General features: G+C 43.0%; 2 protein-coding genes across 3 annotated transcripts in view; one reads left to right on the top strand and one right to left on the bottom strand.

The window, feature by feature from the left end:
* Window positions 1-12,339, top strand: part of acot19 (acyl-CoA thioesterase 19) — a 45,332-nt gene extending 32,993 nt beyond the window's left edge. Inside the window, exons 5-10 of the mRNA XM_056599401.1 lie at window positions 3,087-3,206; window positions 3,512-3,594; window positions 3,930-4,023; window positions 4,429-4,509; window positions 4,972-5,113; window positions 10,397-12,339. Coding sequence (XP_056455376.1) covers window positions 3,087-3,206; window positions 3,512-3,594; window positions 3,930-4,023; window positions 4,429-4,509; window positions 4,972-5,113; window positions 10,397-10,527 — 651 coding nt within the window. The 3' untranslated portion in view covers window positions 10,528-12,339. The remainder of the gene's footprint in view (window positions 1-3,086; window positions 3,207-3,511; window positions 3,595-3,929; window positions 4,024-4,428; window positions 4,510-4,971; window positions 5,114-10,396) is intronic.
* nap1l4a (nucleosome assembly protein 1-like 4a) lies at window positions 12,117-19,761 on the bottom strand. Of its 2 annotated transcripts, XM_056599404.1 has the most exons (15): window positions 19,555-19,761; window positions 18,330-18,365; window positions 18,170-18,236; window positions 17,550-17,694; window positions 17,347-17,433; window positions 16,744-16,875; window positions 16,348-16,419; window positions 15,939-16,078; window positions 15,632-15,777; window positions 15,021-15,040; window positions 14,781-14,900; window positions 14,649-14,687; window positions 14,518-14,568; window positions 14,045-14,083; window positions 12,117-12,564 (listed from the first exon to the last, which is right to left on the bottom strand). In XM_056599404.1, the coding sequence occupies exons 1-14, from the start codon at window positions 19,673-19,675 to the stop codon at window positions 14,078-14,080; spliced, it is 1,182 nt and encodes a 393-aa protein (XP_056455379.1). In that variant the 5' UTR covers window positions 19,676-19,761; the 3' UTR covers window positions 12,117-12,564; window positions 14,045-14,077. The 2 variants fall into 2 exon arrangements, with proteins under 2 accessions (XP_056455379.1, XP_056455378.1); XM_056599403.1 differs by lacking the exon at window positions 14,045-14,083.
* Window positions 19,762-21,756: the final 1,995 nt, after the last annotated feature.

Genomic DNA, 21,756 nt, shown 5'->3' with positions numbered 1-21,756 from the left:
AGACCTTGCGAGCGCCACATGTGTGTGTGTGTGTGTGTGATTACACACACTGTAACGCAAGTGTTGTACACTTCTTTGTTATTTGGAAAACAGCTCTGCTGTTGGTGTTATGGCACATAACACGTTGGTTCTCTGACGTCTCTCATATTTCCACAACGAGACTGTAGTGGGGGTTATCTCAGCCATCGTTGAGCCCCGCCGCCCGCTGCCACGAGACACCACCACCGCGAAGCACCCCGGCTGCCGGCAGCACGTGATTCAGTCTACTTCAGATTGATGTGGAAGCGGAAGAACCAGAGACGTCGGAGAACCTGACACAGTCGTTAGTGATTCATAATATCGTCTGGAGCCTGAGGCGCACAATGTTTTTGGCCTTGATAATATGTATTATATGATGTGAAGGCCTATTAGGCTATATGATATTATTTAGATATAGAGCTCCATGACTGTAACACAAGTGTTCTAGGCCTACACTCCTTTATTTGGATAACGTCAGACTCTCGTCTCTGGTCTTTCCACAACGAGACTCGTACTGGGGGTTATCTTAGCCATGGTTGAGAAGGTATTGGGGAACTTTTGCTGTGACTCCCTGAAGTACATGAACCAAAACATAGAGGAGAAAGGGATTGTTGCCCGAGATTGTCTCCCGCTTGAGCCCTGCTGCCCGCTGCCGAGGGACAAACGCCTCGGCGTTGACCGCTGCCCGCTGCAGGAGGCGGTGGTGCCTAAGCGCTGCCTGCTGCCGAGGTGGCAAGGCTCCGGCGGGAGAAAATCGCGGTCAACAATCGCGGGCAACAATCCCTTTCTCCTCCATGTCGTCGTTCAGTTTACTTCAGATTGATATACACGTGGAAGAACCAGAGATGTCGGAGAACCCGACGCAGTCGTTTGAGATCCATATCATCTTCTGGAGGCGCACACAGCTTTTGGCCGGGATAATATATATGATATGATACAGATATCTATGTATAATATATTATTTAGATATAGAGCTCCAGGACTCCCGAATATTTACAGAACACGGCCAAAGGCTGTGTGCGCCTCGCCATTGCGATGCATCCACTGTGAACAGCGTATGGTTCCATGGCCGCAAGCTGCTCAGGGCAACACCCCCACCCTCCTCCTTGACCAGCCTCTCTCCTCCTCATTTACATTAAAGCTACAGACACCGAAACGGCGCGTTTGGGGAAAGCTCAATGTGGGACTGGCTCGTAGTGGCTGTAATTCTGCACCACGGCTGAATTTCAGGAACGTCTTCAAATACTGTGTTAGGGGCCCACTAATATCCTTTAAGTGTGACAATTGTGTTCAAAACATTTTGAGATAAAATAAATAATAAATCATTACATATTTATCTTTGGTTAAACTTCAAAACACTTTGATTCAACCAATTAAAGTTCATTGCCCTGTTTCTTTATGATCCGTTTTTTTATCATCTGATAATTTTTTATAGACTATAAAAGGGATATATTGATAGAATAGATAGAAGAGAATACACCATCACATGAAAGGTTGCTGTTGCAGAAACAAAGCAGGTGGACACAGTAAAACAGTAAAATTGGGTAAGGTATTTTTTGGTGCACTGCTTCAACCCAGACACAAAGTTTGGAGCATCTGGGTTGAAGGGTAAAGCCGCGTTTCCACTGCAGGGTGCGGTACGGTTCGGTTCGCCTCAGTCCGGGAGGGAGGGGGCGGTATAGCCCAGCTCAGTTCCGAGGTCGCGTTTCCACCACCGACAGTACCCTTTATGGTAGGCTGGATGTCGATCGCCGCGGCAGCTACGTAAACATCGTAAACAACGTCTTCCTCCCCAAGAATGCAGAGGAACGTCTCCTTCTTGTTCGCCCAAGCAAGCGTTTTACACGACATGTTCATTGATAAGAATAATTCCTCGAGGCTACTGTTTGTTTGTTTTTATCCCCACGTCGCCCGGAAGTGACGGTTGTGTCGGTTGTGTCGACAGATCAACGGAGGGGGTGTGTAGCTCGAATTCTCCAGTACCCTTTCAGGCGTCTCGTCTCGTTTTCAGTAACCCAACGGAGGAGTACTGAAAACGAGGGCAAAACGAGTACGGCTCAGTCCGGGTCACGCCCACTTTTGGCGGTGGAAACGCAATCCGTACCGCACCTTTGCGAACCGTACCGCACCCTGCAGTGGAAACGCGGCAATAGTCTAACGTCTTACCTCCACAACCTCCACAACCACGCTGATTGCCTGTCTTACCTGAATGATTATAATATATATACTTCTAAGCAGAGGCGGAGTGGCCGTCGGGACGATCGGGAGATTTCCCGGTCGGCCGGCGAGGTCAGGTGGACCGGCCCGCAATTGTGTAGCGGCCTGCAAAGTCAGTTGTACCGGCCCACAGTTGTGAGCGGCCGCGAAGCGTCTGCAAGCCGGCCCTGAGCATAATTTATTCCCCGTCAAGACGCCGCGAAAATCCCCGAAATAAACAATATATATCTTGTGAACATCAAACCAATATTTATACCACTTGCTTACTCTCTATGTCTCATTCATGGGTTTTTTTATATTATTTTTTTTAACTTAATTTAATTCTTCATTATTCAGGCGTTACAGAAGTTTCATAGCCATAAATAAATAATACGAACTACAGTTTACTTTAATTTGTTTGTTCTTGAATTGACGTAGAATGGAGCAAAGACTCCTGGGATTGGGAAATGCGTTTATCCAATAAACAGCTTGCAGGGCAAGTCCATTTTCGGAAATGTAGAGGGATATATGAGCGGCCCCACGTCTAATGGAATGACCCTAAAGACACGTCAGACAGAGAAGGCGAGCAAGTTCGTGGTTGCTTGCTTTTGTTTACCGGTGTTGCTATGGTTACCGGTCTTGTAAGGAAGTGCGCCAATTCCGCACAGAGCAGAACTTTCTTAATTATAATTATATCATTCATTTTTACCGATTTTTTTTTTTATTACTGAAAAATCAAACAAAAAAAAACGTTGTTGGGGGGGGGGGGGGGGCGCACCGGGGAGGATTCTCCCGGTGGCAATTAGTGTCCCACTCCGCCCCTGCTGCTAAGGGTAGGAGATGTATTGTTGTATCTCCTCTTGTGTCCCCAGACAGCGTTCTCTGTCCTTCAGACCCACCCCCAGGTGATCAGGGAGCGTATCGCTATCGTGGGCCTGTCCTTTGGTGCCTCCATGGCTCTGGGTCTCTCTGTTTATTCCCCCACAATAAAGGTAGATGTTCTTTTTATTACGTTGATCTACACTTTATTATTTTATTTTTTTAGTTGTCTTGATCACTTCCTCTAAAGAGATCTTATCTTATCCAAGTCATGAACAGTGATGTGAGGCAGGAGTATAGTGGAGTTCACGGTGATCCAGCCTAGAGTTTAAGAGTCGGCACGCTTGAGGAAGATGCCAACCCTTCACCTTAAAAAATGTTGGAAGACTAAATATTAAGGAGATATAGTATTGGCTTCTCAAACACTTATTTTTGGACAGATTTTGTGATTACTGTTGATTACTAACTCCTGCTCCAGCCCAGTTGCTTGGTGTCTATCAGTGGGAGCCATGTCCAGCCAGCAGGGGGGTCCCTTGGGGATATTTTTGCTGAGTTCAAAAAGTAAGTCACTAAAGAAGCTTTGCCATCTGGTTCAATATCCTGCATCTTGACTGAATCATAAACTACAGGTGAATTAGTAATCTCTGGTTTTCACTTGGCTCTGCAGCAGGCTAAGGAAATCCTTTATTGGGGGGAAAGATAGCCTCTAATGTTTAGGGTGCTCGACCCAAAGCCCGAAGTTTCTGGGATCCCTTGCATTGCTAAACCTAGCCGCACTAAACCTAAATCTAAATGTGCTAAATGTAGACATTATAACTGTACCTCCTACTGCTATTGCTTTTCATTGTCATGGTCTTCTACGAGATGTAGTTTAGTTTGTATTGTGTCCCACTTAGGAATGAAAAGAACACCCGCTACGACGAAGAGAAAAGAGTGATCTGGCACGACCTGCTGCTGCCCATTCCCAGCAACCCCAGCAAGAAGGTGGATGTAAGTAGAAGCCTTCCAGCATCAGCCTCTTTGCCCCAAGCCCTACACTTCTCCTGGCTATGGCAAATATTTCCTAGTGGCCGACTAGAGTATCGAAGTCCGGTCTTCACTTTTGAGATATGGATTTTAAACTCCCAGACCATATTGTTGTTCTGAAACCAATCGTTTTTTTGTGGGTGGAGGTTGGCAATACTATGCATAGTTGAATGATTAAAAATAAATAATGTCCTTTAAAGCTTTTGAGAAGTCGCCCTGTGTGTGTGTGTGTGTGTGTGTGTGTGTGTGTGTGTGTGTGTGTGTGTGTGTGTGTGTGTGTGTGTGTGTGTGTGTGTGTGTGTGTGTGTGTGTGTGTGTGTGTGCGTGCGCGTGCCAGTATCCTGAGGACCCGTTGTGTTCTGGTTCCAGGTGGGACAGCTCTGCTGCCCCCTGCTGCTCATAGTGGGGAAGGACGACCAGAACTGGCCTGCTGAGGAATCTGCGAGTGACGTAAGCCATACTGGACAAATAAACCTTTTAATGAACGTTCCTCAAAGTGTTTTACCACCAGAGCAAAGGTTTTGGGATCCAACCCTGATGGCAGCCGCCAATACTGTTGTTGTTGAAAAAATCACATTGGCTTTCAAATTCAAAGAATAGAGGGTCGTTGTCAAACGTAATGTCACACTCGCTCAAGAAGAAAAGAAAACAGAAAATGAGCTCTCTTGGAAAGAGGGTTTTACAAAGAATGTCCCGTATGCCCCTAACAACTTTATACAGTTAGGTGAAAATAACAAAGAAATGTTCACCAACACTTACTGAGATCCAAACAGAATGTTTTTCACATGAAAATACATGTTTTTGTGGTAAACTTTCCCTTATTGGCGTAGATCTGAAGGAACTTCCCGTAGCGTTACATAAAAGTGTCTACTGAATGACAGAATGTCTTACATTGTTGTTGGGTTTCACCAGATGAAGGAGATGATGGAAATGTCAGGTAACGGTCACCTGCTCACTGTTCTGTCCTACCCTGACACTGGTCACCTAATCGAACCCCCCTACAGCCCCCACTGCCGTTCCAGCAACTTCATTAATGCAGAGTCCAGAGAGAAATGTACGTATACTGGGGCACTAGATGTACTTTGCTGTTTCAGTAAATATTGAAGTACTTCAATACATACTAAAATATACTGTAAGTGTAACTTCGACTGATTGAATATTGCTTTTTTTATTTTTGAATAAATCTGCCATTTCTAAATTCCAATTATTATTATTTTTATTAACTAAGGCATGTTTAAAAATCATGTGTACAAAGGGTAATTTTGGGCTTTTAGTTGATTCTGAGAAATGTTTTCACGAAACTGTCACTGTACAGCAAAATCTATACTCACGGCGATATGGGGGCTAACATTTTAAAAATAATAAAGATTCTTCGACTAACTAATAGGTTTCCACAGACACACTCTGAATACCTTATACATGCTAATCGCTAATGATCAAAATAAGTGCCAAAAGCCACTAATGCATACAAAAGGCATTGGCAACCTGCTGCCGAAATTCCCATAGTGAATATGCTAATTAGCTATCATTATTCTATCAAGTGTGTGCGTGTGTTTGTCACCGTACGCCCGAGGGTGTGTGTGAGAGTGATAACAAAGCCCGTCGCCTGTTGGAGGCATAGTGTTGTCTATGAGTAATTACTACACCCGTGATTTACTTGTAAAGGGCAAGGGCTGGGAACACCTTGTGACTGCTTGCAGTTCTTGTTGTATTTTATCTTGTTAATGTTTGATTGGTAGCGCATTGATCAGGATTAAGTATTAGGTGAGTGCTGCATGCAGCGCTCAATTGTTCTTCATAAGTTTTATTAGGTGAGTGCTGCATGCAGCGCTCAACTATTGTTCTTCATAAGTTTTATTCTTTATTTTTTTATTATTCTCTTCAAACTTAGGGACCTATCTCCTTCCTCAATTTTTCCCCTAGAGACTCCATTCAAATTTTAAGATATTCAGATTCAGAATAGCTTGGAATCGCAGGCTTCTTTTCAGATTTTTTCAATATTTTGTACTTTATAAGATATTCAACTTTTAAAATAATATCTTTTTTTAACATTGGAGTCAATGGGAAGACGGCAGAGCAGTCATCTGGTACTTCAACTGTTTAAGACGTAACTTAATCAATTTTCAACCTTTGTTCGAACCATTTAACAAATGACACACTTGTATCTTCAATAATATCCAAACGGAATTTCGATATAATTTATATTTTATTCAGAAGCACAGTTTAGTTTTAGTTTCATACCGGCTTCGTTTCCAGTTGTTGTCATTGATTTACGTTGACACTGGACTACTTTTGGAGGACGTTCAGGCAGTGTTGCCAGATTGGGCGTTTTTTCCCGCTCTATTGGGCTATTTTTAATCACGCACCAGCTCGCTACACGCACGCACGCACGCACGGGCGTGCAGGGCAGGGCAGGGCAATACATTTGACCTTTCAGGCCCCGTCCACACGGAGCCGATTTTTTTGGTGAAACCGCATAAGGATTTGTGTGGCCGGCCGCCTGAAACGCTGCGTTTTAATATCCATCCGTCTCGGAGGTCTGAGGACATTGCCTAGCGACACGCATAAACACGCCCCTTTTCCTCGGACGGCGAACTCGCCATCTCGGTTTAACTCAGTGGTGACCTATAGCAAAATTCCGAGACAGAATTCAAGATGGCAGCGCCCATTGCGACTTGAAGTATGAACTGTTTTCATTGTGCTTGGACCACTTTGGTGGTTTAAATGGCAATTTCAATCACTCGTATTACTCCAATACCTTACTGCGTCTGTATCTCTGCCTATGGCCTATAGCCTACTTATTTTGGAGCGCCTGGTCCTCTGCCAATGCTACCGCGACAACAGCTTTCCGGGCCTCCATGTTTTCCTCCAACGACCGAGCGAAATAATAAAACGCTTGAAGTGTGGGCGTGGCGTCAGATCCGAGATCCGTGTCGGTTCGCAGAGAATACTCGAACGCAGCAAAAGAGTAGGGTCTGTCTGCGTCCTGCAAGACGGAGGCGTAACTTGTAGTGGGTGTAACTTGTAGTAGGAGGCGTAACTTGTAGTAGGAGGCCTATGCATTACGTGTCATTGTAAAATTGTAATAGGCTTCTTTTCATATATATGACTCAGGGATGTCAGTTTCAACTAAGGCTATGATTAAGCTAATCAAGAGCATATTTTTAAATGAGCGGGTCGGGTGCATTATTTTTATATAAGGCCTAATATTTGATGTCCGAGTTGCGGTCATTTATGTACCCGCGCACCACTGCTACATACAGATCACTTCCGCGATTTAGAAAAGTACTAGACACGCCTCCGAGTTACGCCTCCTCCGACTACAAGTTACGCCTCCTCCGACTACAAGTTACGCCTCCTACTACAAGTTACGCCTCCGTCTGGCAGGACCCATCCCCAGACGGGACTCTCTAAATCGACGCCACTTCGACCTGGGCGGGACTTTACGTGCTACGTCACTCGCTATGGGTGTGCATGTGTGCGCATAGCCGTCACTCGCGATGGGTGTGCATGTGAGAAAGGTTTTGGCTTTAGTGTCTATGGGTTGGTAATAACGGTTCTGATGATTTTTCTGATGGAAAAGTGGTCTTTTATTTCCATAATCTTTGTTCAGTGAACGCATAAACCCGTTTGTTAGTTAGCAGTTAAACAAAATGCGATCTCTTTGTTTACAGTTACCAACGACCAACTGATGATTGGGGGTTCGATTCCCTAGTGATGCAAGGTTTTTTCTTTCATTTTGGACTGCACACACATCACGAGTGACGGATTCTCGCACAATGTACACACATCACTGTCTTTACAATTTCTAGGCAACCGAAGTTTAAAGATTGTCAAGTGGTTAACTCTTGAATCGCATGTACTAAGACCTGATGGGTTAGTGGTCAGAGAACAACTCATTAATGCGGGGATAAGGGGTTTGATTCCTTAATGTAGGGTGACCAGACGTCCTCTTTTTCCCGGACATGTCCTCTTTTCGAAACCTAAAAAATGCGTCCGGCAGGGATTCCAAAAACGTCCGGTATTTTGCCTCGTCGCAAAAAAAAAAAAATATATTATTGTTATTATTATTATTTTTATTTTTTTTGCCTCGTCGCATATTTGTGTTTCTGGGTCTTTCACATAACCTACTAGTTATTACCATTGTATATGTCTATGGTTATTACGGCCTTCCAAGTTCTGGAAATGGTATCTTCCTTACGTTCCCCTTCTTGCGCGAGCTGACTGTAGAGAGAGTCTGTCATTGGGCGACCGATCTCGGGGTTGCCAGAGCCACGATAATTATCCTCCAAATACGACCATTTTGGGCCTTTGGTACGTTACTTTGCCATTTCCAATCTGGCAACATTGAGCACCTTGCCGCTTCCACTCTGTTTACAACAGCACATTACATCTGCAGCCATGCCTAAACGTAAATGTAAGTTCACGGACGAACTAAAGAAAAAAAAAAAAGTAATTTATTATTTAGAATATTGTATTTGTTATCATTATTGCTTTAATATATGAGGAGGACTGACAAGTTTCTAATTTTCTTATTTTAATGTGGCCATATAAAGAATTTATTATTTAGAATGTTTTATTTGTTATCATTATTGACACATTTAAATGCCACAAAAAAGATTTGTTTTACATTTGCACTTTGCAATTTTTTTAAAGTTCAATAAATAGATGTTCATATTGTCATTTCATTTGTGACATTTGTATGCATTCACATGGTCATGGTTCGGCATGCTATACCCCCCCCCCCCCCCCCCCCCCCGCGACGAAGTGTCCTCTTTTTTACAAACTCAAATCTGGTCACCCTACTTAATGAAGCTAGCTTTTTTCTTTCATATTGGACTGGATGTTTGCATGCCATTTTGCGTAACTTGTAGACTAGTTTATGATGAAGAAATGTTACTGGGGTTAAGGTTAGGGTAACGCTAAGGGTAAGAAGACACAAAGTGTTTTTGCAACACAATATTTCTTACAATAACAAAGTCCAACGTTTTGATGACTCCAGTAGGAAACTTAAGATACCTAGAGAAATGCTTGAGTGCTCACAAAACATCAACAAGTCAGCAGTGTGGTACAGGGTGATCATTTCTGATCTACAGTACAAAAGCTGAAGCTATTAGCCAGGAGTGGGAAAGATGCAGACGCAGACGCAGGCGCAGACGTGGGAAGCAATAAGACGCACCAACACACATGCCTGTTGCAAAATGGTTCAGAGTTTAATATAAATAGTTAGGGTTAGCTGGTATGGCGTTATCTGGTATGGCTATAGTCTAATGTTAGCTTAGTTCGTGTTGTTTCGTCATGTTAATCGCTAGTAATAGTAAGTCATTTGTAGAAATATAGCCTATCATCACAGACTGTAGGAATGTCATCCACCCTCCATCGCGTACGACACTGACGCTCGTAATCTGTAGTGCAAGGGAGTTCGTGCACAGATCCCTGAGACAAACGGCTACGCGCACACATGCAAACCCATAGCGAGTGACGTAGGACGTAAAGTCCCGCCCAGGTCGAAGTGGCGTCGATTTAGAGAGTCCCGACGCAGACATTGGAGTGAAACGCAATCGATGACGTCATCAGCCCCCCCACCAGCTGGGGGACGTAAGACTTGCGTTGAATTTTTTATTAATTATTTTATTTCTATCCTTTTTGTAGCTTCAAATGAAGCCCCTTGATAAATGTAATTACTAACTGAACTTTAAAAAGTACTTCTGCTCAATTGAAAAGGTTGTATCGCCTCGTGACTGATCGTTTGTAAACAGCACGCAGGCTTGATGCGCTCCACTTTTTTTCTGTGGAGAACCAGGGCCTTGAATATTTATTACAGCGTTTCTACAGCTCGATGCGGTTTCGCAATGACTCCGTCTTTACGGAGATATTCCTGAACCGCATAAAACGAAACCTGATCATTTTCGCCTGTTTTGGTTGTGGACGGGGCCTCAGATTCTTCAGTTCAATTCTTTTTACATTTCTGCATTTTTAGCAATGCTTTGTGCTTTTCATTCAGCTGTCACTTTATTTGTTTCCAACCATTTACATTTACTTAAATGGTATTCATGTTTACATTGTTTACTTTTGAACTTTTGTTCAAATCTCTGAACTTTATTTGCTTCTTTATGTCTTAATCTATGTGGCTTTATTCAAAAATATTTTAAACCTCACTTTACTACAGCACTTAGCGCATTTTCTGCAGGAAATGCATTTTCTAGTTTACAATGTTGCATAAATATGTCATACTAGGTTATGCTAGTTTACTTGAATATGTATTGAGTATTATACATTGTAAGCTCTAGTAGTACGTTCGTCCACTCATTGTGATTCCTGTTTATTCTGTTGTCAGTTGTAGTTCTGTGGGGTGGAGAGGTGACAGCACACTGCCACGCCCAGGAAGATTCCTGGTGGAAGATTCTGGACTTCCTTAAGAAACACCTGTACTATGGCCCGCAGTCTGACATCACTTCCTGTACCTGATCTCATTTGGGACCAGTATACATGCCCATTAGTTTTACAATTATAGATGTAAACAAAATCTTATTTCATGCTGCATTTTGATTCCTGATCTTGTGACAGTTATGCTTTTGTAGCATTCAAGCTTGATATTAATGTAATTGTTTAAGCTAGGGTCTGCAAAACCAGCGTATGCTTGTTATTTAAAGCATCCAAATGGAATACCTCGTAATTTTCCATCATCCATCATGACTAACAATCTATAATAATTTACATCTGAACAACAAAAAGGCAAGTATCAAATGTGGTAGAAAAACATTTAAATATAAATGGAGGTATAAACTGAGCCTATAAAATACCGAACCTGCAGTTGTGTTCTTTTTTCCTCGAATCCCTGTCAAGAGTTGGACTAGGTGGACACGGTTCATTCCTCGGACAACAGCAAATAAACCCAATCGAAGAAGTTTGTTTATGTCGCACAACTTTAATAGAATATCTTAACTCATTTTGTACAAATTGAAAAGAAATATTGCGCAAGTAACAAATTGCGAAGAACCAGATAAGGCCATTGCTAGTACACGGCTTGCAGGGAGCCGGAGATCGTCCAGATCTACAAGCTTTTTATTCTGATTCTGTTTTAGCGGAGAACGCAGCATCACACCATCATATCATTATGGCCCTGCATCCACAGTACCAAGAGAAACACCAGGGTGCAGAACTAAACTCATTGGCAACCTCTTACAATGCATCCCTAGACAGTCCGTTGAATCTTAAACTAAAAAGGAAAATATGATTTTGTTAACAAAATGTCAAATAGTGAAGTACATTTATATGGTCAGTAAAAATAATTGGCAGAACAATTGGTACAAATCATGGTAAGGTGTTTTTTGGCTTCTTGTTAACCTTAATAATTGTATTTTGGGAGGGGGGGGGAACACTACAGGGTTCAAAAGCATCAATCCCAACTTGGCAGTCTGTTGTTCTTGTTGTATATGCCTTCCATTAAAACAAACGGAAGAGGCTATGGTTCAGGGCGGTACGAAATGGGGATCAAAGTCAAGTGTTAGTTAAGACCACCTAGCGCACTAACAAATTATTTTGACATGTTGTCCCAGATAAGAGTGCCAAGATAGCGTCCCTACAACAGACAGCTCGTGGGTCCAAGAACACTAGTTGGAAAAAAAATGTATACAGGCTGTGTCAAAGGGAATAACTAACGTTCATCAAGCAAAAACTGCCAGTTAAGCGCTTTTATGCTTTAGTCAAACTAGTTGTACATTACATAACTACATTAGTAACCATGGAAACACGTTTATGTTTTAAAATGACGCAATTTGGCAGTATACGCAAAGCCGAAGAGAAATTTGAGCCAATGAGAACAGGCCTTTAACTTGGGATGGGAATATTACAATTTCCCATGATGCAAGTCGTACAGCCAGGTGAAACCAAAATAAATAGTCCAACAACATGACAATGAACATAAAAAAAAAGAAAAAAAAAACATTTCAGATTTCGTCTTATAATGAGCAAACCTAGGATGAAACCTGGCAGCCACCCCACCCCTGTGAAACCATTCCTGTTCAGCAGTGTTCTGGTAAACCATCTTATTGGTATTAAAAAACCCTGAGTCATTGATTTCCCCCCCCCCACCAAAAAAAGGAAAACCTAAGTTGGGGGCTGATCCTTTCCCCTGGTGGTGACGTGGACGCCTCCTTTAGAATACAAGTGATTATACTTTGTTCAACAATAACTCAAAACCACCCGTCTACAATTCAAAAATAGTAGTTTGCTGTTTTTAAGAAGGTGGTATGGAGAGGAAAAAATAGATAAACAAAATCTAAATAAAAAGTCATGCACATCGTAAAAACACTGTTTGGTTGCGTTCTATTGCGTTCAGACGAGAGATCGGAAATGGGCGGAGCCTGCAAACGGTAGAGGGGGGGGGGGCCTTCAATTTATTGAGAACCTGAAAGAAATGTGAGAAGATCTCCGCCGTAATCCGACACCAGCTGGTCTCACCGCTTACTGCTGCTTGCATTCGGCAGGCTGGGCTTCAGCTTTCTGTGGAAGACAAAGCACACGTCACAGAGGGCCCAGGAAGCACCATGAAAACCACAACTTGATGAGCACAATGAAAATAAAAAGGTCTAGATGGAAAGCAGAGGACTGAGTCAGTGCGTTCTCATGCAGAGTCATTATCGGATAAAGAAACAAATAAGACCTCAACCAGACTTTTAAAAATGCATGTAAACACCTTTACCCGATCTACTTCGGACAAGCGAGATCGGATAAGAGCACCTAGATAACTCGATCATAGTCCGGTTTCTACCTGAATGTAAACCCGCATCGGATTTCGCGTTCTGCGCATGCTCGAGATCTTGCGGCCGGGGGACGTGAGCCAGAAGGAGACGGTAGTCGTGTTGTTGTCGCTATAAACCCTTCTTATTTCTTTATAAATATTTAATTGTTTCTTTATATAGATAGATGATGGAGGAAGCCGGTGTCATGCCATTACCCCCTATAAAGTGAAACCCCCTATCATCAACACGCATTCAGTACACACTACGCTTCGATTTCACCCAAGGCTGAATTAAAAATACATGTATTCCTAAACGTTGGTCATCAACAAGGTTGTAAAGGAGTAACTTCGGGCACATCTGTCAAAATAATCGTTAGATATTAATTCATTCACTGCGCCGCGACCGAACTGACAGGGATATTATGATATTATTAATATTATTATGTATTATGAATATTCTGAAACCGCGTCGGGTTCTCCGACTCTGGTACTTTCACAACAAAGACTCGTAGTGGGGGTTATCTCGGCCATGGTGGAGAAGGAATTGGGGTATAGCAATTTCTGCTGTGACTTTGAAGTCAAGATTGAAACGCTACATGGAGGAGAAAGGGATTGTTGCCGTATGCGGGACAGCTGTCAGTTCACTAGTAGATGTAAACCGGAAGTGGCTCTATAACCACTTGTTGAAAGGGCTACAGCGCCACCTAGGGTAGCAGATTCAGCCATGCTCCGGTCATTTTCCGATCTCTTAAAGGCCATGTACGTTCGAATAATTGACACGGTTTGTTTGAGTAGCAAAATCGGTATAAGGGTTAATTTGATCTAACTGTCCCATGTAAACGCACTGAGTGAGGTGGCTGGGTTAGACACCTGTTAGGAGCAAAGGCGAAGAGGAGGGGAACCAGTGGAGGTGGGAAGGTGAGGGGAACAGATCTTTTAGGAACATAACTAGGATCTTAGGGCGGCAGTATATTCTCAACAGAACCAGAGAACTGAATGGGAGATAGACTAAAAAAAAAGCATGGTACAAAATCCCCAAATTGTTACGTTTGCCAGTTAATTTTCAATTGTGTGCGTTTACAAACCACATACAACTTGTAATAATCGTAACAATACTTGACTACAGCAGCAAAATTCATAAGAGATATGGTGGCCATCTTTCATTATCCGAAAAATGTCAGGAGGGGATGACCAAGCCAAGCTGATGGGAGGTAACAGTATAGAAGTATGCTTCTCCCTTACCTAGTAGGAATGCATGCAGTGAAAATGATTTGATTATGCCTGCAATGAAAAGACATCCAGGGGAAGGGAGAGACAAGTTTAAAAGTCACAACGAGATCCAAGACCTTATCCAACCATCTAAACATTTGTTGGTAGCATGAACTCCAGATGAAATGAGCTTAAGCCATCTCTGATACATGCATTTTGTTTTGTGCATTGCCCCCGGGAAATATACACATGCATATCATTAACATAAATTAAATGCATGCGACTGCTGCTTAGACTGTTGTGCCCAAGTCTGTGTGCGTGCGCATGTTGGGATAACCGGAAACCACTGGTTCTCCATCATTCAAGCGGATTTGTATTTTGATCAGATGGCAAACTAAGTATTATCCCTTTTCACAATTTAAAGAATTACAGGGATGTCACTTCCTAATAATGAGCCCATCAGAAAGCCCTCATGCATATTCAGCTGTTGATAACAGGATACTGACCTTGGTGTCCACCTCTCCTTCATCCTCATCATCATCCTCATCATCCTGCTCCTAAACACACAGGGAGAGATATGCTGAGCCACTCCACATGCACTAACCCGTCCAAGATGAGACCCTCACATCCTACTAACCTCTTCGTCACCTTCCTCCATCTCCTCCTCATCGTCAAACTAGTCAAAATAAGAGGGGGGGGAAAACAGGAGAGTGAGCAGTGGAACTCCAGCAAACCATAGTGTGTAAGTGCTTGGTGTGCGTGTGCTTACGCTGTCGTCGTCTTCCAGACCCTCCCCGGTGAAGTACAGCACGGCCCGGGGAACAATCCGCTCACGGAAGAAATGCCCGATTTCAAAGTCGGTGGCTAGGGTGAGCTCAGAGTCCTCGTCCTACACAACACAAAACAGCAGCTGAGGTCTCCGGCAGGAGTTGGGATACAGTCCAGGGGTTTTAGTCAGCTTAAGAAGAAGGAAGAGTCTGTTGACACGTTTCAAATGAAAACAACTCACCAACTCTCCATCTGGTGCGACTGCAAGACAAGAACAAAACATTTAGAAGAATACACCGAAATACGGCATGCTTCGATTTAAGTTATATAACGAATTTTGTCATAATTACCAATAGGATTAAACTTGACTGTTAAATATATATTTGAATGAATTTTCAATGATTAGGACGAATGCAATCATATTTATAAATCCGAGCAGAAGCAGGAGAAAGAGGCGGGCCCTCCTCATGGGCGGTCATGATTGACCCCATGTGATGTAGAACCGGCGTTATACATTATATACCCTGCAATAGATTAAGTAGGCCTATACCAAATATATTAAATGGCGGTCAAACAAATATGGCTTTCAAATTGATCGTGAATGCAAGTGCGTGTTTTGTCCGTCCAACAAAGAAAATAATAAAAAGTAATACAATAAGTGTGCGTGTTGCGAGTTCTCAAAGGCTTGATTCGTAATTATTCATTCTTTGCTATAATTATTAAAAGGCATAATTTGTGTTGATTTGTCCCTCAAACTAATGATGCATATATGGACACATACATACACACAGTTATGCTGCATTAACTGATAGCCGGTCATTCCAGCCCCTGGTCAGATGTGTGTATCCTCACCTTTGATGGGGTTGAAGAAGTTGAAGAAGGAGTCGTTGGGGACCTGCTTGGTGACGGTGCGCACCGTGCCGCGGCCTTTGTGCTTCTGTTTCTTCTTGATGGTTTTCACCGTCACGTCCTTCCCCTTCTGCCAGTCTATCGGACAGCTGAGGGGACAGTCACTGAATCAGACAACATCCACACCTCTTATACGGATACAGCAAGTCTTTACTCAGACAAATACAGTTTCACTCACTGAAAACAGAGCAAGCCTTCGAGTTGGAGATTTGTGTCATGCAAGCATAATGTGTGTGTTTTGTGTTCTCACCCTTCACAGTCTATGATCTCTGGACCCTCGAAGGAGAAGGGCTCTGAGCTCTCGGGTTCAGACTTCATCCTGTACACCTTAGTGAGGACAGTGCTGTTGAAGAAGGGGTTGGACTCAAAGTGGAACTCTAGCGTGAAACTCTGAAGGAAAAAAAAACAGAAAACAAAAACGCTGCAAAATGTATTATTCAGACAAGCATGTTAGTGTTATGATATAACGCAAGGCCCCCATTTGTACTCTAGGTGTCCCTGTGATCTACTGACAACACAAACACATTTCATAATGGACAGCTGGTGTCTACATGGAAGCTGAAGCAGACCACACATATGTTGCAATCTCCTGGTACTATACCGTTTCCTTATTGATATATGGATAAAACAACACAAGTTATTATTGCGCAAATACTGACCATTGGCTGCCCAGGCTCAGAATACTTGACCTGGATGTCTTTCAGGTGCTTAAGGATGGGCTCATCATGTTCCTGTGCAGGAAGTTAGGAGATTTAAAGTTTCTGGTCAGAGACACGGCCAGATAGGCAATCAATAACATTAAAAACTGCAAATATACATTGTTCTTAAGCCATATAAGGAACCCCATTCTTTAAAGAAACAAAACAAATGTTTCACGTGCTCGGCTGTTTACTTTTGGTGCATAACTTGCAAATTCATTCTTTTACTTAACTACGTAATTTAGGGTCTTGATATCATTAGAAGATTTCAAAGCACTATTTTTGAGAGGTTGGCGGAGGCTTTAAGATGCAATTCTTGTCAGAACGGCCCATGCAAACGTTTGAATCTGACGGTACCTCAAGCATGTCGCTGAGCATGTCTACTCCCTTGAAGATGGTGAGCCAGAACTCTGGGATGCCTTTGGGGTCTTCCTCTGGGGTAGGGTCTTCCTTCTTGTCCTCAACCGCAGCCTTCTTTTTCAGTTGCTCCTACAAACCCAAATGGAAGAGTGACGAATAATGATTGACCTCTTCTTACAGAGTGCCACACCCCCCCCCCCCCCGCCATCAAATGCGAAGACATCAGTGGACCTTTAAAGTGTGCGAGAGAAGTTGTGTAACACACCCCTAGAACGATACGATGCTCAAGTTTTTAACCACTCTTTGACAATTGGGACCTTAAAAAAAATTAGGTACCTAGTATATGTATCCCAGGTAAGCATGTTACAATAAGAGTTTACTATTTTATAACCCTGGCCCATGCAAAACATGCAGATAAACAGCAATAGCTATCTTTTAAGTTTTTTTATCCACACAGACTATATACACATACATCTCATATGAAGGCTGAGACTCAGTGAGTCCAACAGTCCAAACCATAACAATCAGACTAAAACTAACAACAACAATTAACGGGTATGGGCTGATTGGAAGAGAGGCCGGCAACAACTGTCAACTCACCGCTAGGTCATCCTCCTCCTCTCGGTCGCTCTGCCACTCGCATTCTTCATCTGTGGGCTCCACCGTTCCCGTGATAACGTCTCTCCTCTGGAAGAACATTGACAAATGAGTTAGGCACCTCCACACATGCAATGCAGATGTTAGACATTGGGGAAATGGTGACGGTAAAGTGAGCATCCCCGGTAGTAAGCCGGCTCCGGTACCTTGTCATAGAGAGGCTGGTAAAGAACAGCGTACTTCCGCTCTAGTTCATGGACCTCCTCATAAAACTTGGCTTCTATGTTGGCACACTGAACCTGTAGCCTCTTCAGGGCATGAACTCGTCTCTTCACTGCTTTAGGAAGCAGGCTGCGAGGAGGAGAGAGGGCAGTTGTGAGTAGAGGAATAACCCAGACGATGAGATTGAAAAAAACGATTTGAGCTAGTTTGCTGGAAGACCCAAAACATGCCCGTTATGCAAGAATCTCAGCACCTGTGATATAACCGGCCTCAGACAATGCTAAGAAGTAGTGCTGGAAAAGCTCCGAAGCTGCATTTTACTAAATGATTGAAATTATATTATAAAAAGTCAACACGTTCTGAAGAACATCTTACAAGGCATCAGAAAGATAAGCACATTGCAAAATGTAGTAAGATAGATGCACCCATAATATTGTAAATATGAATCTTTAGAAAAAGTGTCAGAGTACAACATCGCAAAGCCAAAAGCAGTGTGGTTGAATTTTTCAAATATTGTGCACCACAATACGACCGGAGTAGCTATAATAATGTAACCACATGGCGCACCAGCTATGTTGGCAGTCTTCAGTGAACACCCACACACCTTTCCATGTTGTGAAAGCTGTCCGGACCCTGTCCCTCCGAACTCTGGATGCCTTGATCTCCTTTACCTTCCAAACGACAGCAAACAAAGCAGTAAGCAGAGTAGTAAGAATATCATGATGGCCAATGTGACAAAGTGAAAAATAGATATGACACCTTACCTTTGTTTGCGTCCATTACAACGTGACAGCTCCCTCCTGTTTAAAATATGTAAAATGACTGATAAAACAAGCAGCAAAATAAACAGTTACAACAGCAACATCAAAGCGACGTATAGGGTAGAGCTGAGGTCAAACTTCAAGTTAATGCGGCCAAAAATTCACTGACAAAACTCAACCATAGAATAGACTACCACCTAAAGGCGATTGCGAAATCACAGCTAGAACAAAACCGCATTCCCCATCGTTCTGGTATCACGAAGGCACGCCTGGGACGGGATGATCCAAATGAGCGTTAAGGCGGCAGAGGGCGGGTCTTTCCGTAACATGTGTTCAGCTATAAGGTTTAGCGGCGTTAGAGATAGGGAATTCCGTACCATGTGGTTATCTATGGGATTAAGCAGCGTTAGGGGGAGGGACTTCCAATACATGCAATTTCGTTTCAGTTACATGTTTCGGATATTGATTTTCGTCCAAACTGTTGGAAGAATTGTCCATGTTTTTGTTTTACTAGCTTACATTTTCGTGTTCTTATAATTCTGGTTTCGGGGACAGTTAACTGGCGTACACAGGTCAGAGTCAGGGACAGGAAGGGTCGCTGTGGTAGAGCGGGGAAACACGACAACTCAATACCCTCTCCCAGTCAGAGAGCAACATTAGCTCGGCGCTAACATTGACGCGCAGGCCGATGACGCACGAACAGGCTAACCAGCTTTGCTACATAGGGTGTCTTCATTTTAGCTACTTATCACTACTCAGTCCAAATGAAAAAGTAATATCTGCAATCACTACACATGTTGGAGACTGTGGATCCCAATCCGACCTCGTGGGGTCCCGGTGCCATTCAGTTTGTTTATGACAGCTGCTAACGACGCTAACCAAAGCGACAGCACTACAGGGCAACTGGCTAGCAGAAACGGCAAGAATAGAAATAATTACTGGCCGCAACTAATACTGAAAACAGCCTTGAATAAATCATTGAAACCCCTTGCGGTTTAGAAGCAGCGTGTTTCGCCCCGTGGGGAAGCTAGCGCGAGCTAGCCGCCGTTAGCACACGCGTCCCGAGCGTCGGCAGGATCCATTATATATATATATATATATATATAAATATATATACACGAGACCAGTCGCAAGTCGTCCTTCCGATGGTCTTTGTTACCCTGCAGTGCGGTCGGATGGGCACGAACTCGATAACACAAACGTGGGTTTAAGTGTTTCCCCTGCTTACCTTTAAAGTCAGCGGAATCGTGCTGGCCGCCTTTCTCTCTCCGCTTCTTGTACCGCGAGGCTGCCACGGGCACTCTCCACAACGCTCGATTCCTATTGGTCGAGGGGCCGGGGGGAGACATGCACTGGAGGACCTACGTGGGGCGCCTCACCTGTTGACTCATTGTCCATCACTCGACCCCAACTGTTGACTGATTGATGTGCCATCACTAACCCCCACCTGTTGACGGACTGATATACCATCACTCAGCCCCACCTGTTGACTGATGTACCAACACTCAGCCCCACCTGTTGACTGACTGATCAGTGATGTGCCATCTCTCCCCCACCTGTTGACTGACTCATGTACCATCACTAACCCCCACCTGTTGACTGACTCATGAACCATCACTAACCCCCACCTGTTGACTGACTGATGTACCATCACTCACCCCCACCCGTTGACTGACTGGCTCATGTACCATCACTCACCCCCACCCGTTGACTGACTCATGTACCATCACTCAACCCCACCTGTGGACTGAATCATGTACCATCACTCACCCTGCAATTCTAGTTTGTCTCATGGACATTCTTCAAACTGACAGTTTGCATGAACCACACCTGTGCACAGATTTAAGCTAGAGTTACTCGTCCAGTTCGTTTTCATGAGGTGGTAACGTTGATTCGTCTATATTTATCAAGTAACCCCAAAAATATTTTAATGTAGAAAGGTAGATTTCCGAATTCAAACCGCTGGGATTATTAAACCAATGGTTAAATATGGAAAGCATGCAGGCCCACAACCTCTGATCAACACTACTTCCCTCAAAGGGATAGTTTGTGTGGGTTGTGATGAGTGGAATTTATAAAGGCAAACCTGGTTTGTCCTTGATACTGCAAATCTACATCTTTAAGAAGTTTGTCAAACTTTGTTTTAGGAAAAAACATGCTAAAACACATTATTGGCAATTGTTGTTTGTTCAATCGATAATTTATGTTTCATTGTCAAGAGTGTTGTCAACATTGACACAGATCTGTGAAAACAGTCTTATATATTATCTTCTATGCCATATATGCATCTATATGTTTTACTTGCTTCATAACCCATCAAGCACCATGTTTTGTATCAAACCACTTTTTCTCTGTGGCCCTGCTCAGCATAAGGAAGTCCACCAGAGGGCTACATCAGTGCATGCAACTCAAACCACGACTGCAGAAAGACTCCATCGACCAACACTAGTGCAGTGATATCGGAAGTAGGAGACACATATTCTGCTTCCATTGACCCTCCTCCCCAATGGGAGAAAGACATACAATATGTCCCCGTTTCTTCTTGAACCACTGCACTCAGAGTGGGATGTTGTAAATGATCCATCATTATATATTTTTATGGATTTTATCCTCTCCTTGGATCACTTAAACTCCTCCTTGGTCAGAAGAAGAAAATATACCACAATGCAACCAAACTGCCGGTTCCTTCCTAACACAAATGATATACTGGCCAGTATTTACCATTGAAAAATAGCCATAACACTAGTATGATTATAGTCACGGTTTGAACGAAGACCATGCATTATAGTAAATAAGCATTTGCTTGTTGCTTGATAAGTTGTAAACTATATTAACTGCAAACTACGCTAATGTAATCAATATATAAAATATATATTTAGTTACATATTTTATCTGTTTTTATCTGTTTGTGAGTTTTATCTGTTTATTGTTTGCCCGTTTACATTTTGGTGTTTGATCATTTAAAATTCATCAATGGAAAGTCATGGACATTGAATGTGCAAAAACAAAAGGCAGCGGAGAAGAAGGGGCGTTTAGTGCAGCAGAACAAGTGGTTGCCATTAGACTGAAAGGACTGTGAACACGGGCGTCATAAAGTGGCAGTTGGTGCTGACGAATGGCAGTGGGCCGATGCAGTAGTGAAGCAGAAGGGAGAGAGCTATCATTTAGCCACCCTGTCAGGCAGGGTTAGTGTCTCTGTGATACAGCAGAGAGGGACAGGTCGGACGTGGACTGGACTGAGCTCTTTAGGTATATAATTATAAGTCATTCGGAAAACACATGTATGTACATATTACATCAAGGATGCATGATAACAATACAAAATAAAAAGTATTACTGAATATATATTACAACAATAAAGAACAATATAGTATAATAGAATAGAAAAATGCAGCGTAGCAATCCAATAAGCCCTGTTCATACTATAAAT

Source organism: Gadus chalcogrammus, chromosome 9 (genome assembly GCF_026213295.1).
Source record: "Gadus chalcogrammus isolate NIFS_2021 chromosome 9, NIFS_Gcha_1.0, whole genome shotgun sequence".
NCBI lineage: Eukaryota > Metazoa > Chordata > Actinopteri > Gadiformes > Gadidae > Gadus > Gadus chalcogrammus.
The sequence above is the reverse complement of the archived record's forward strand: the minus strand, read 5'-3'. Positions and strand labels throughout refer to the sequence as shown.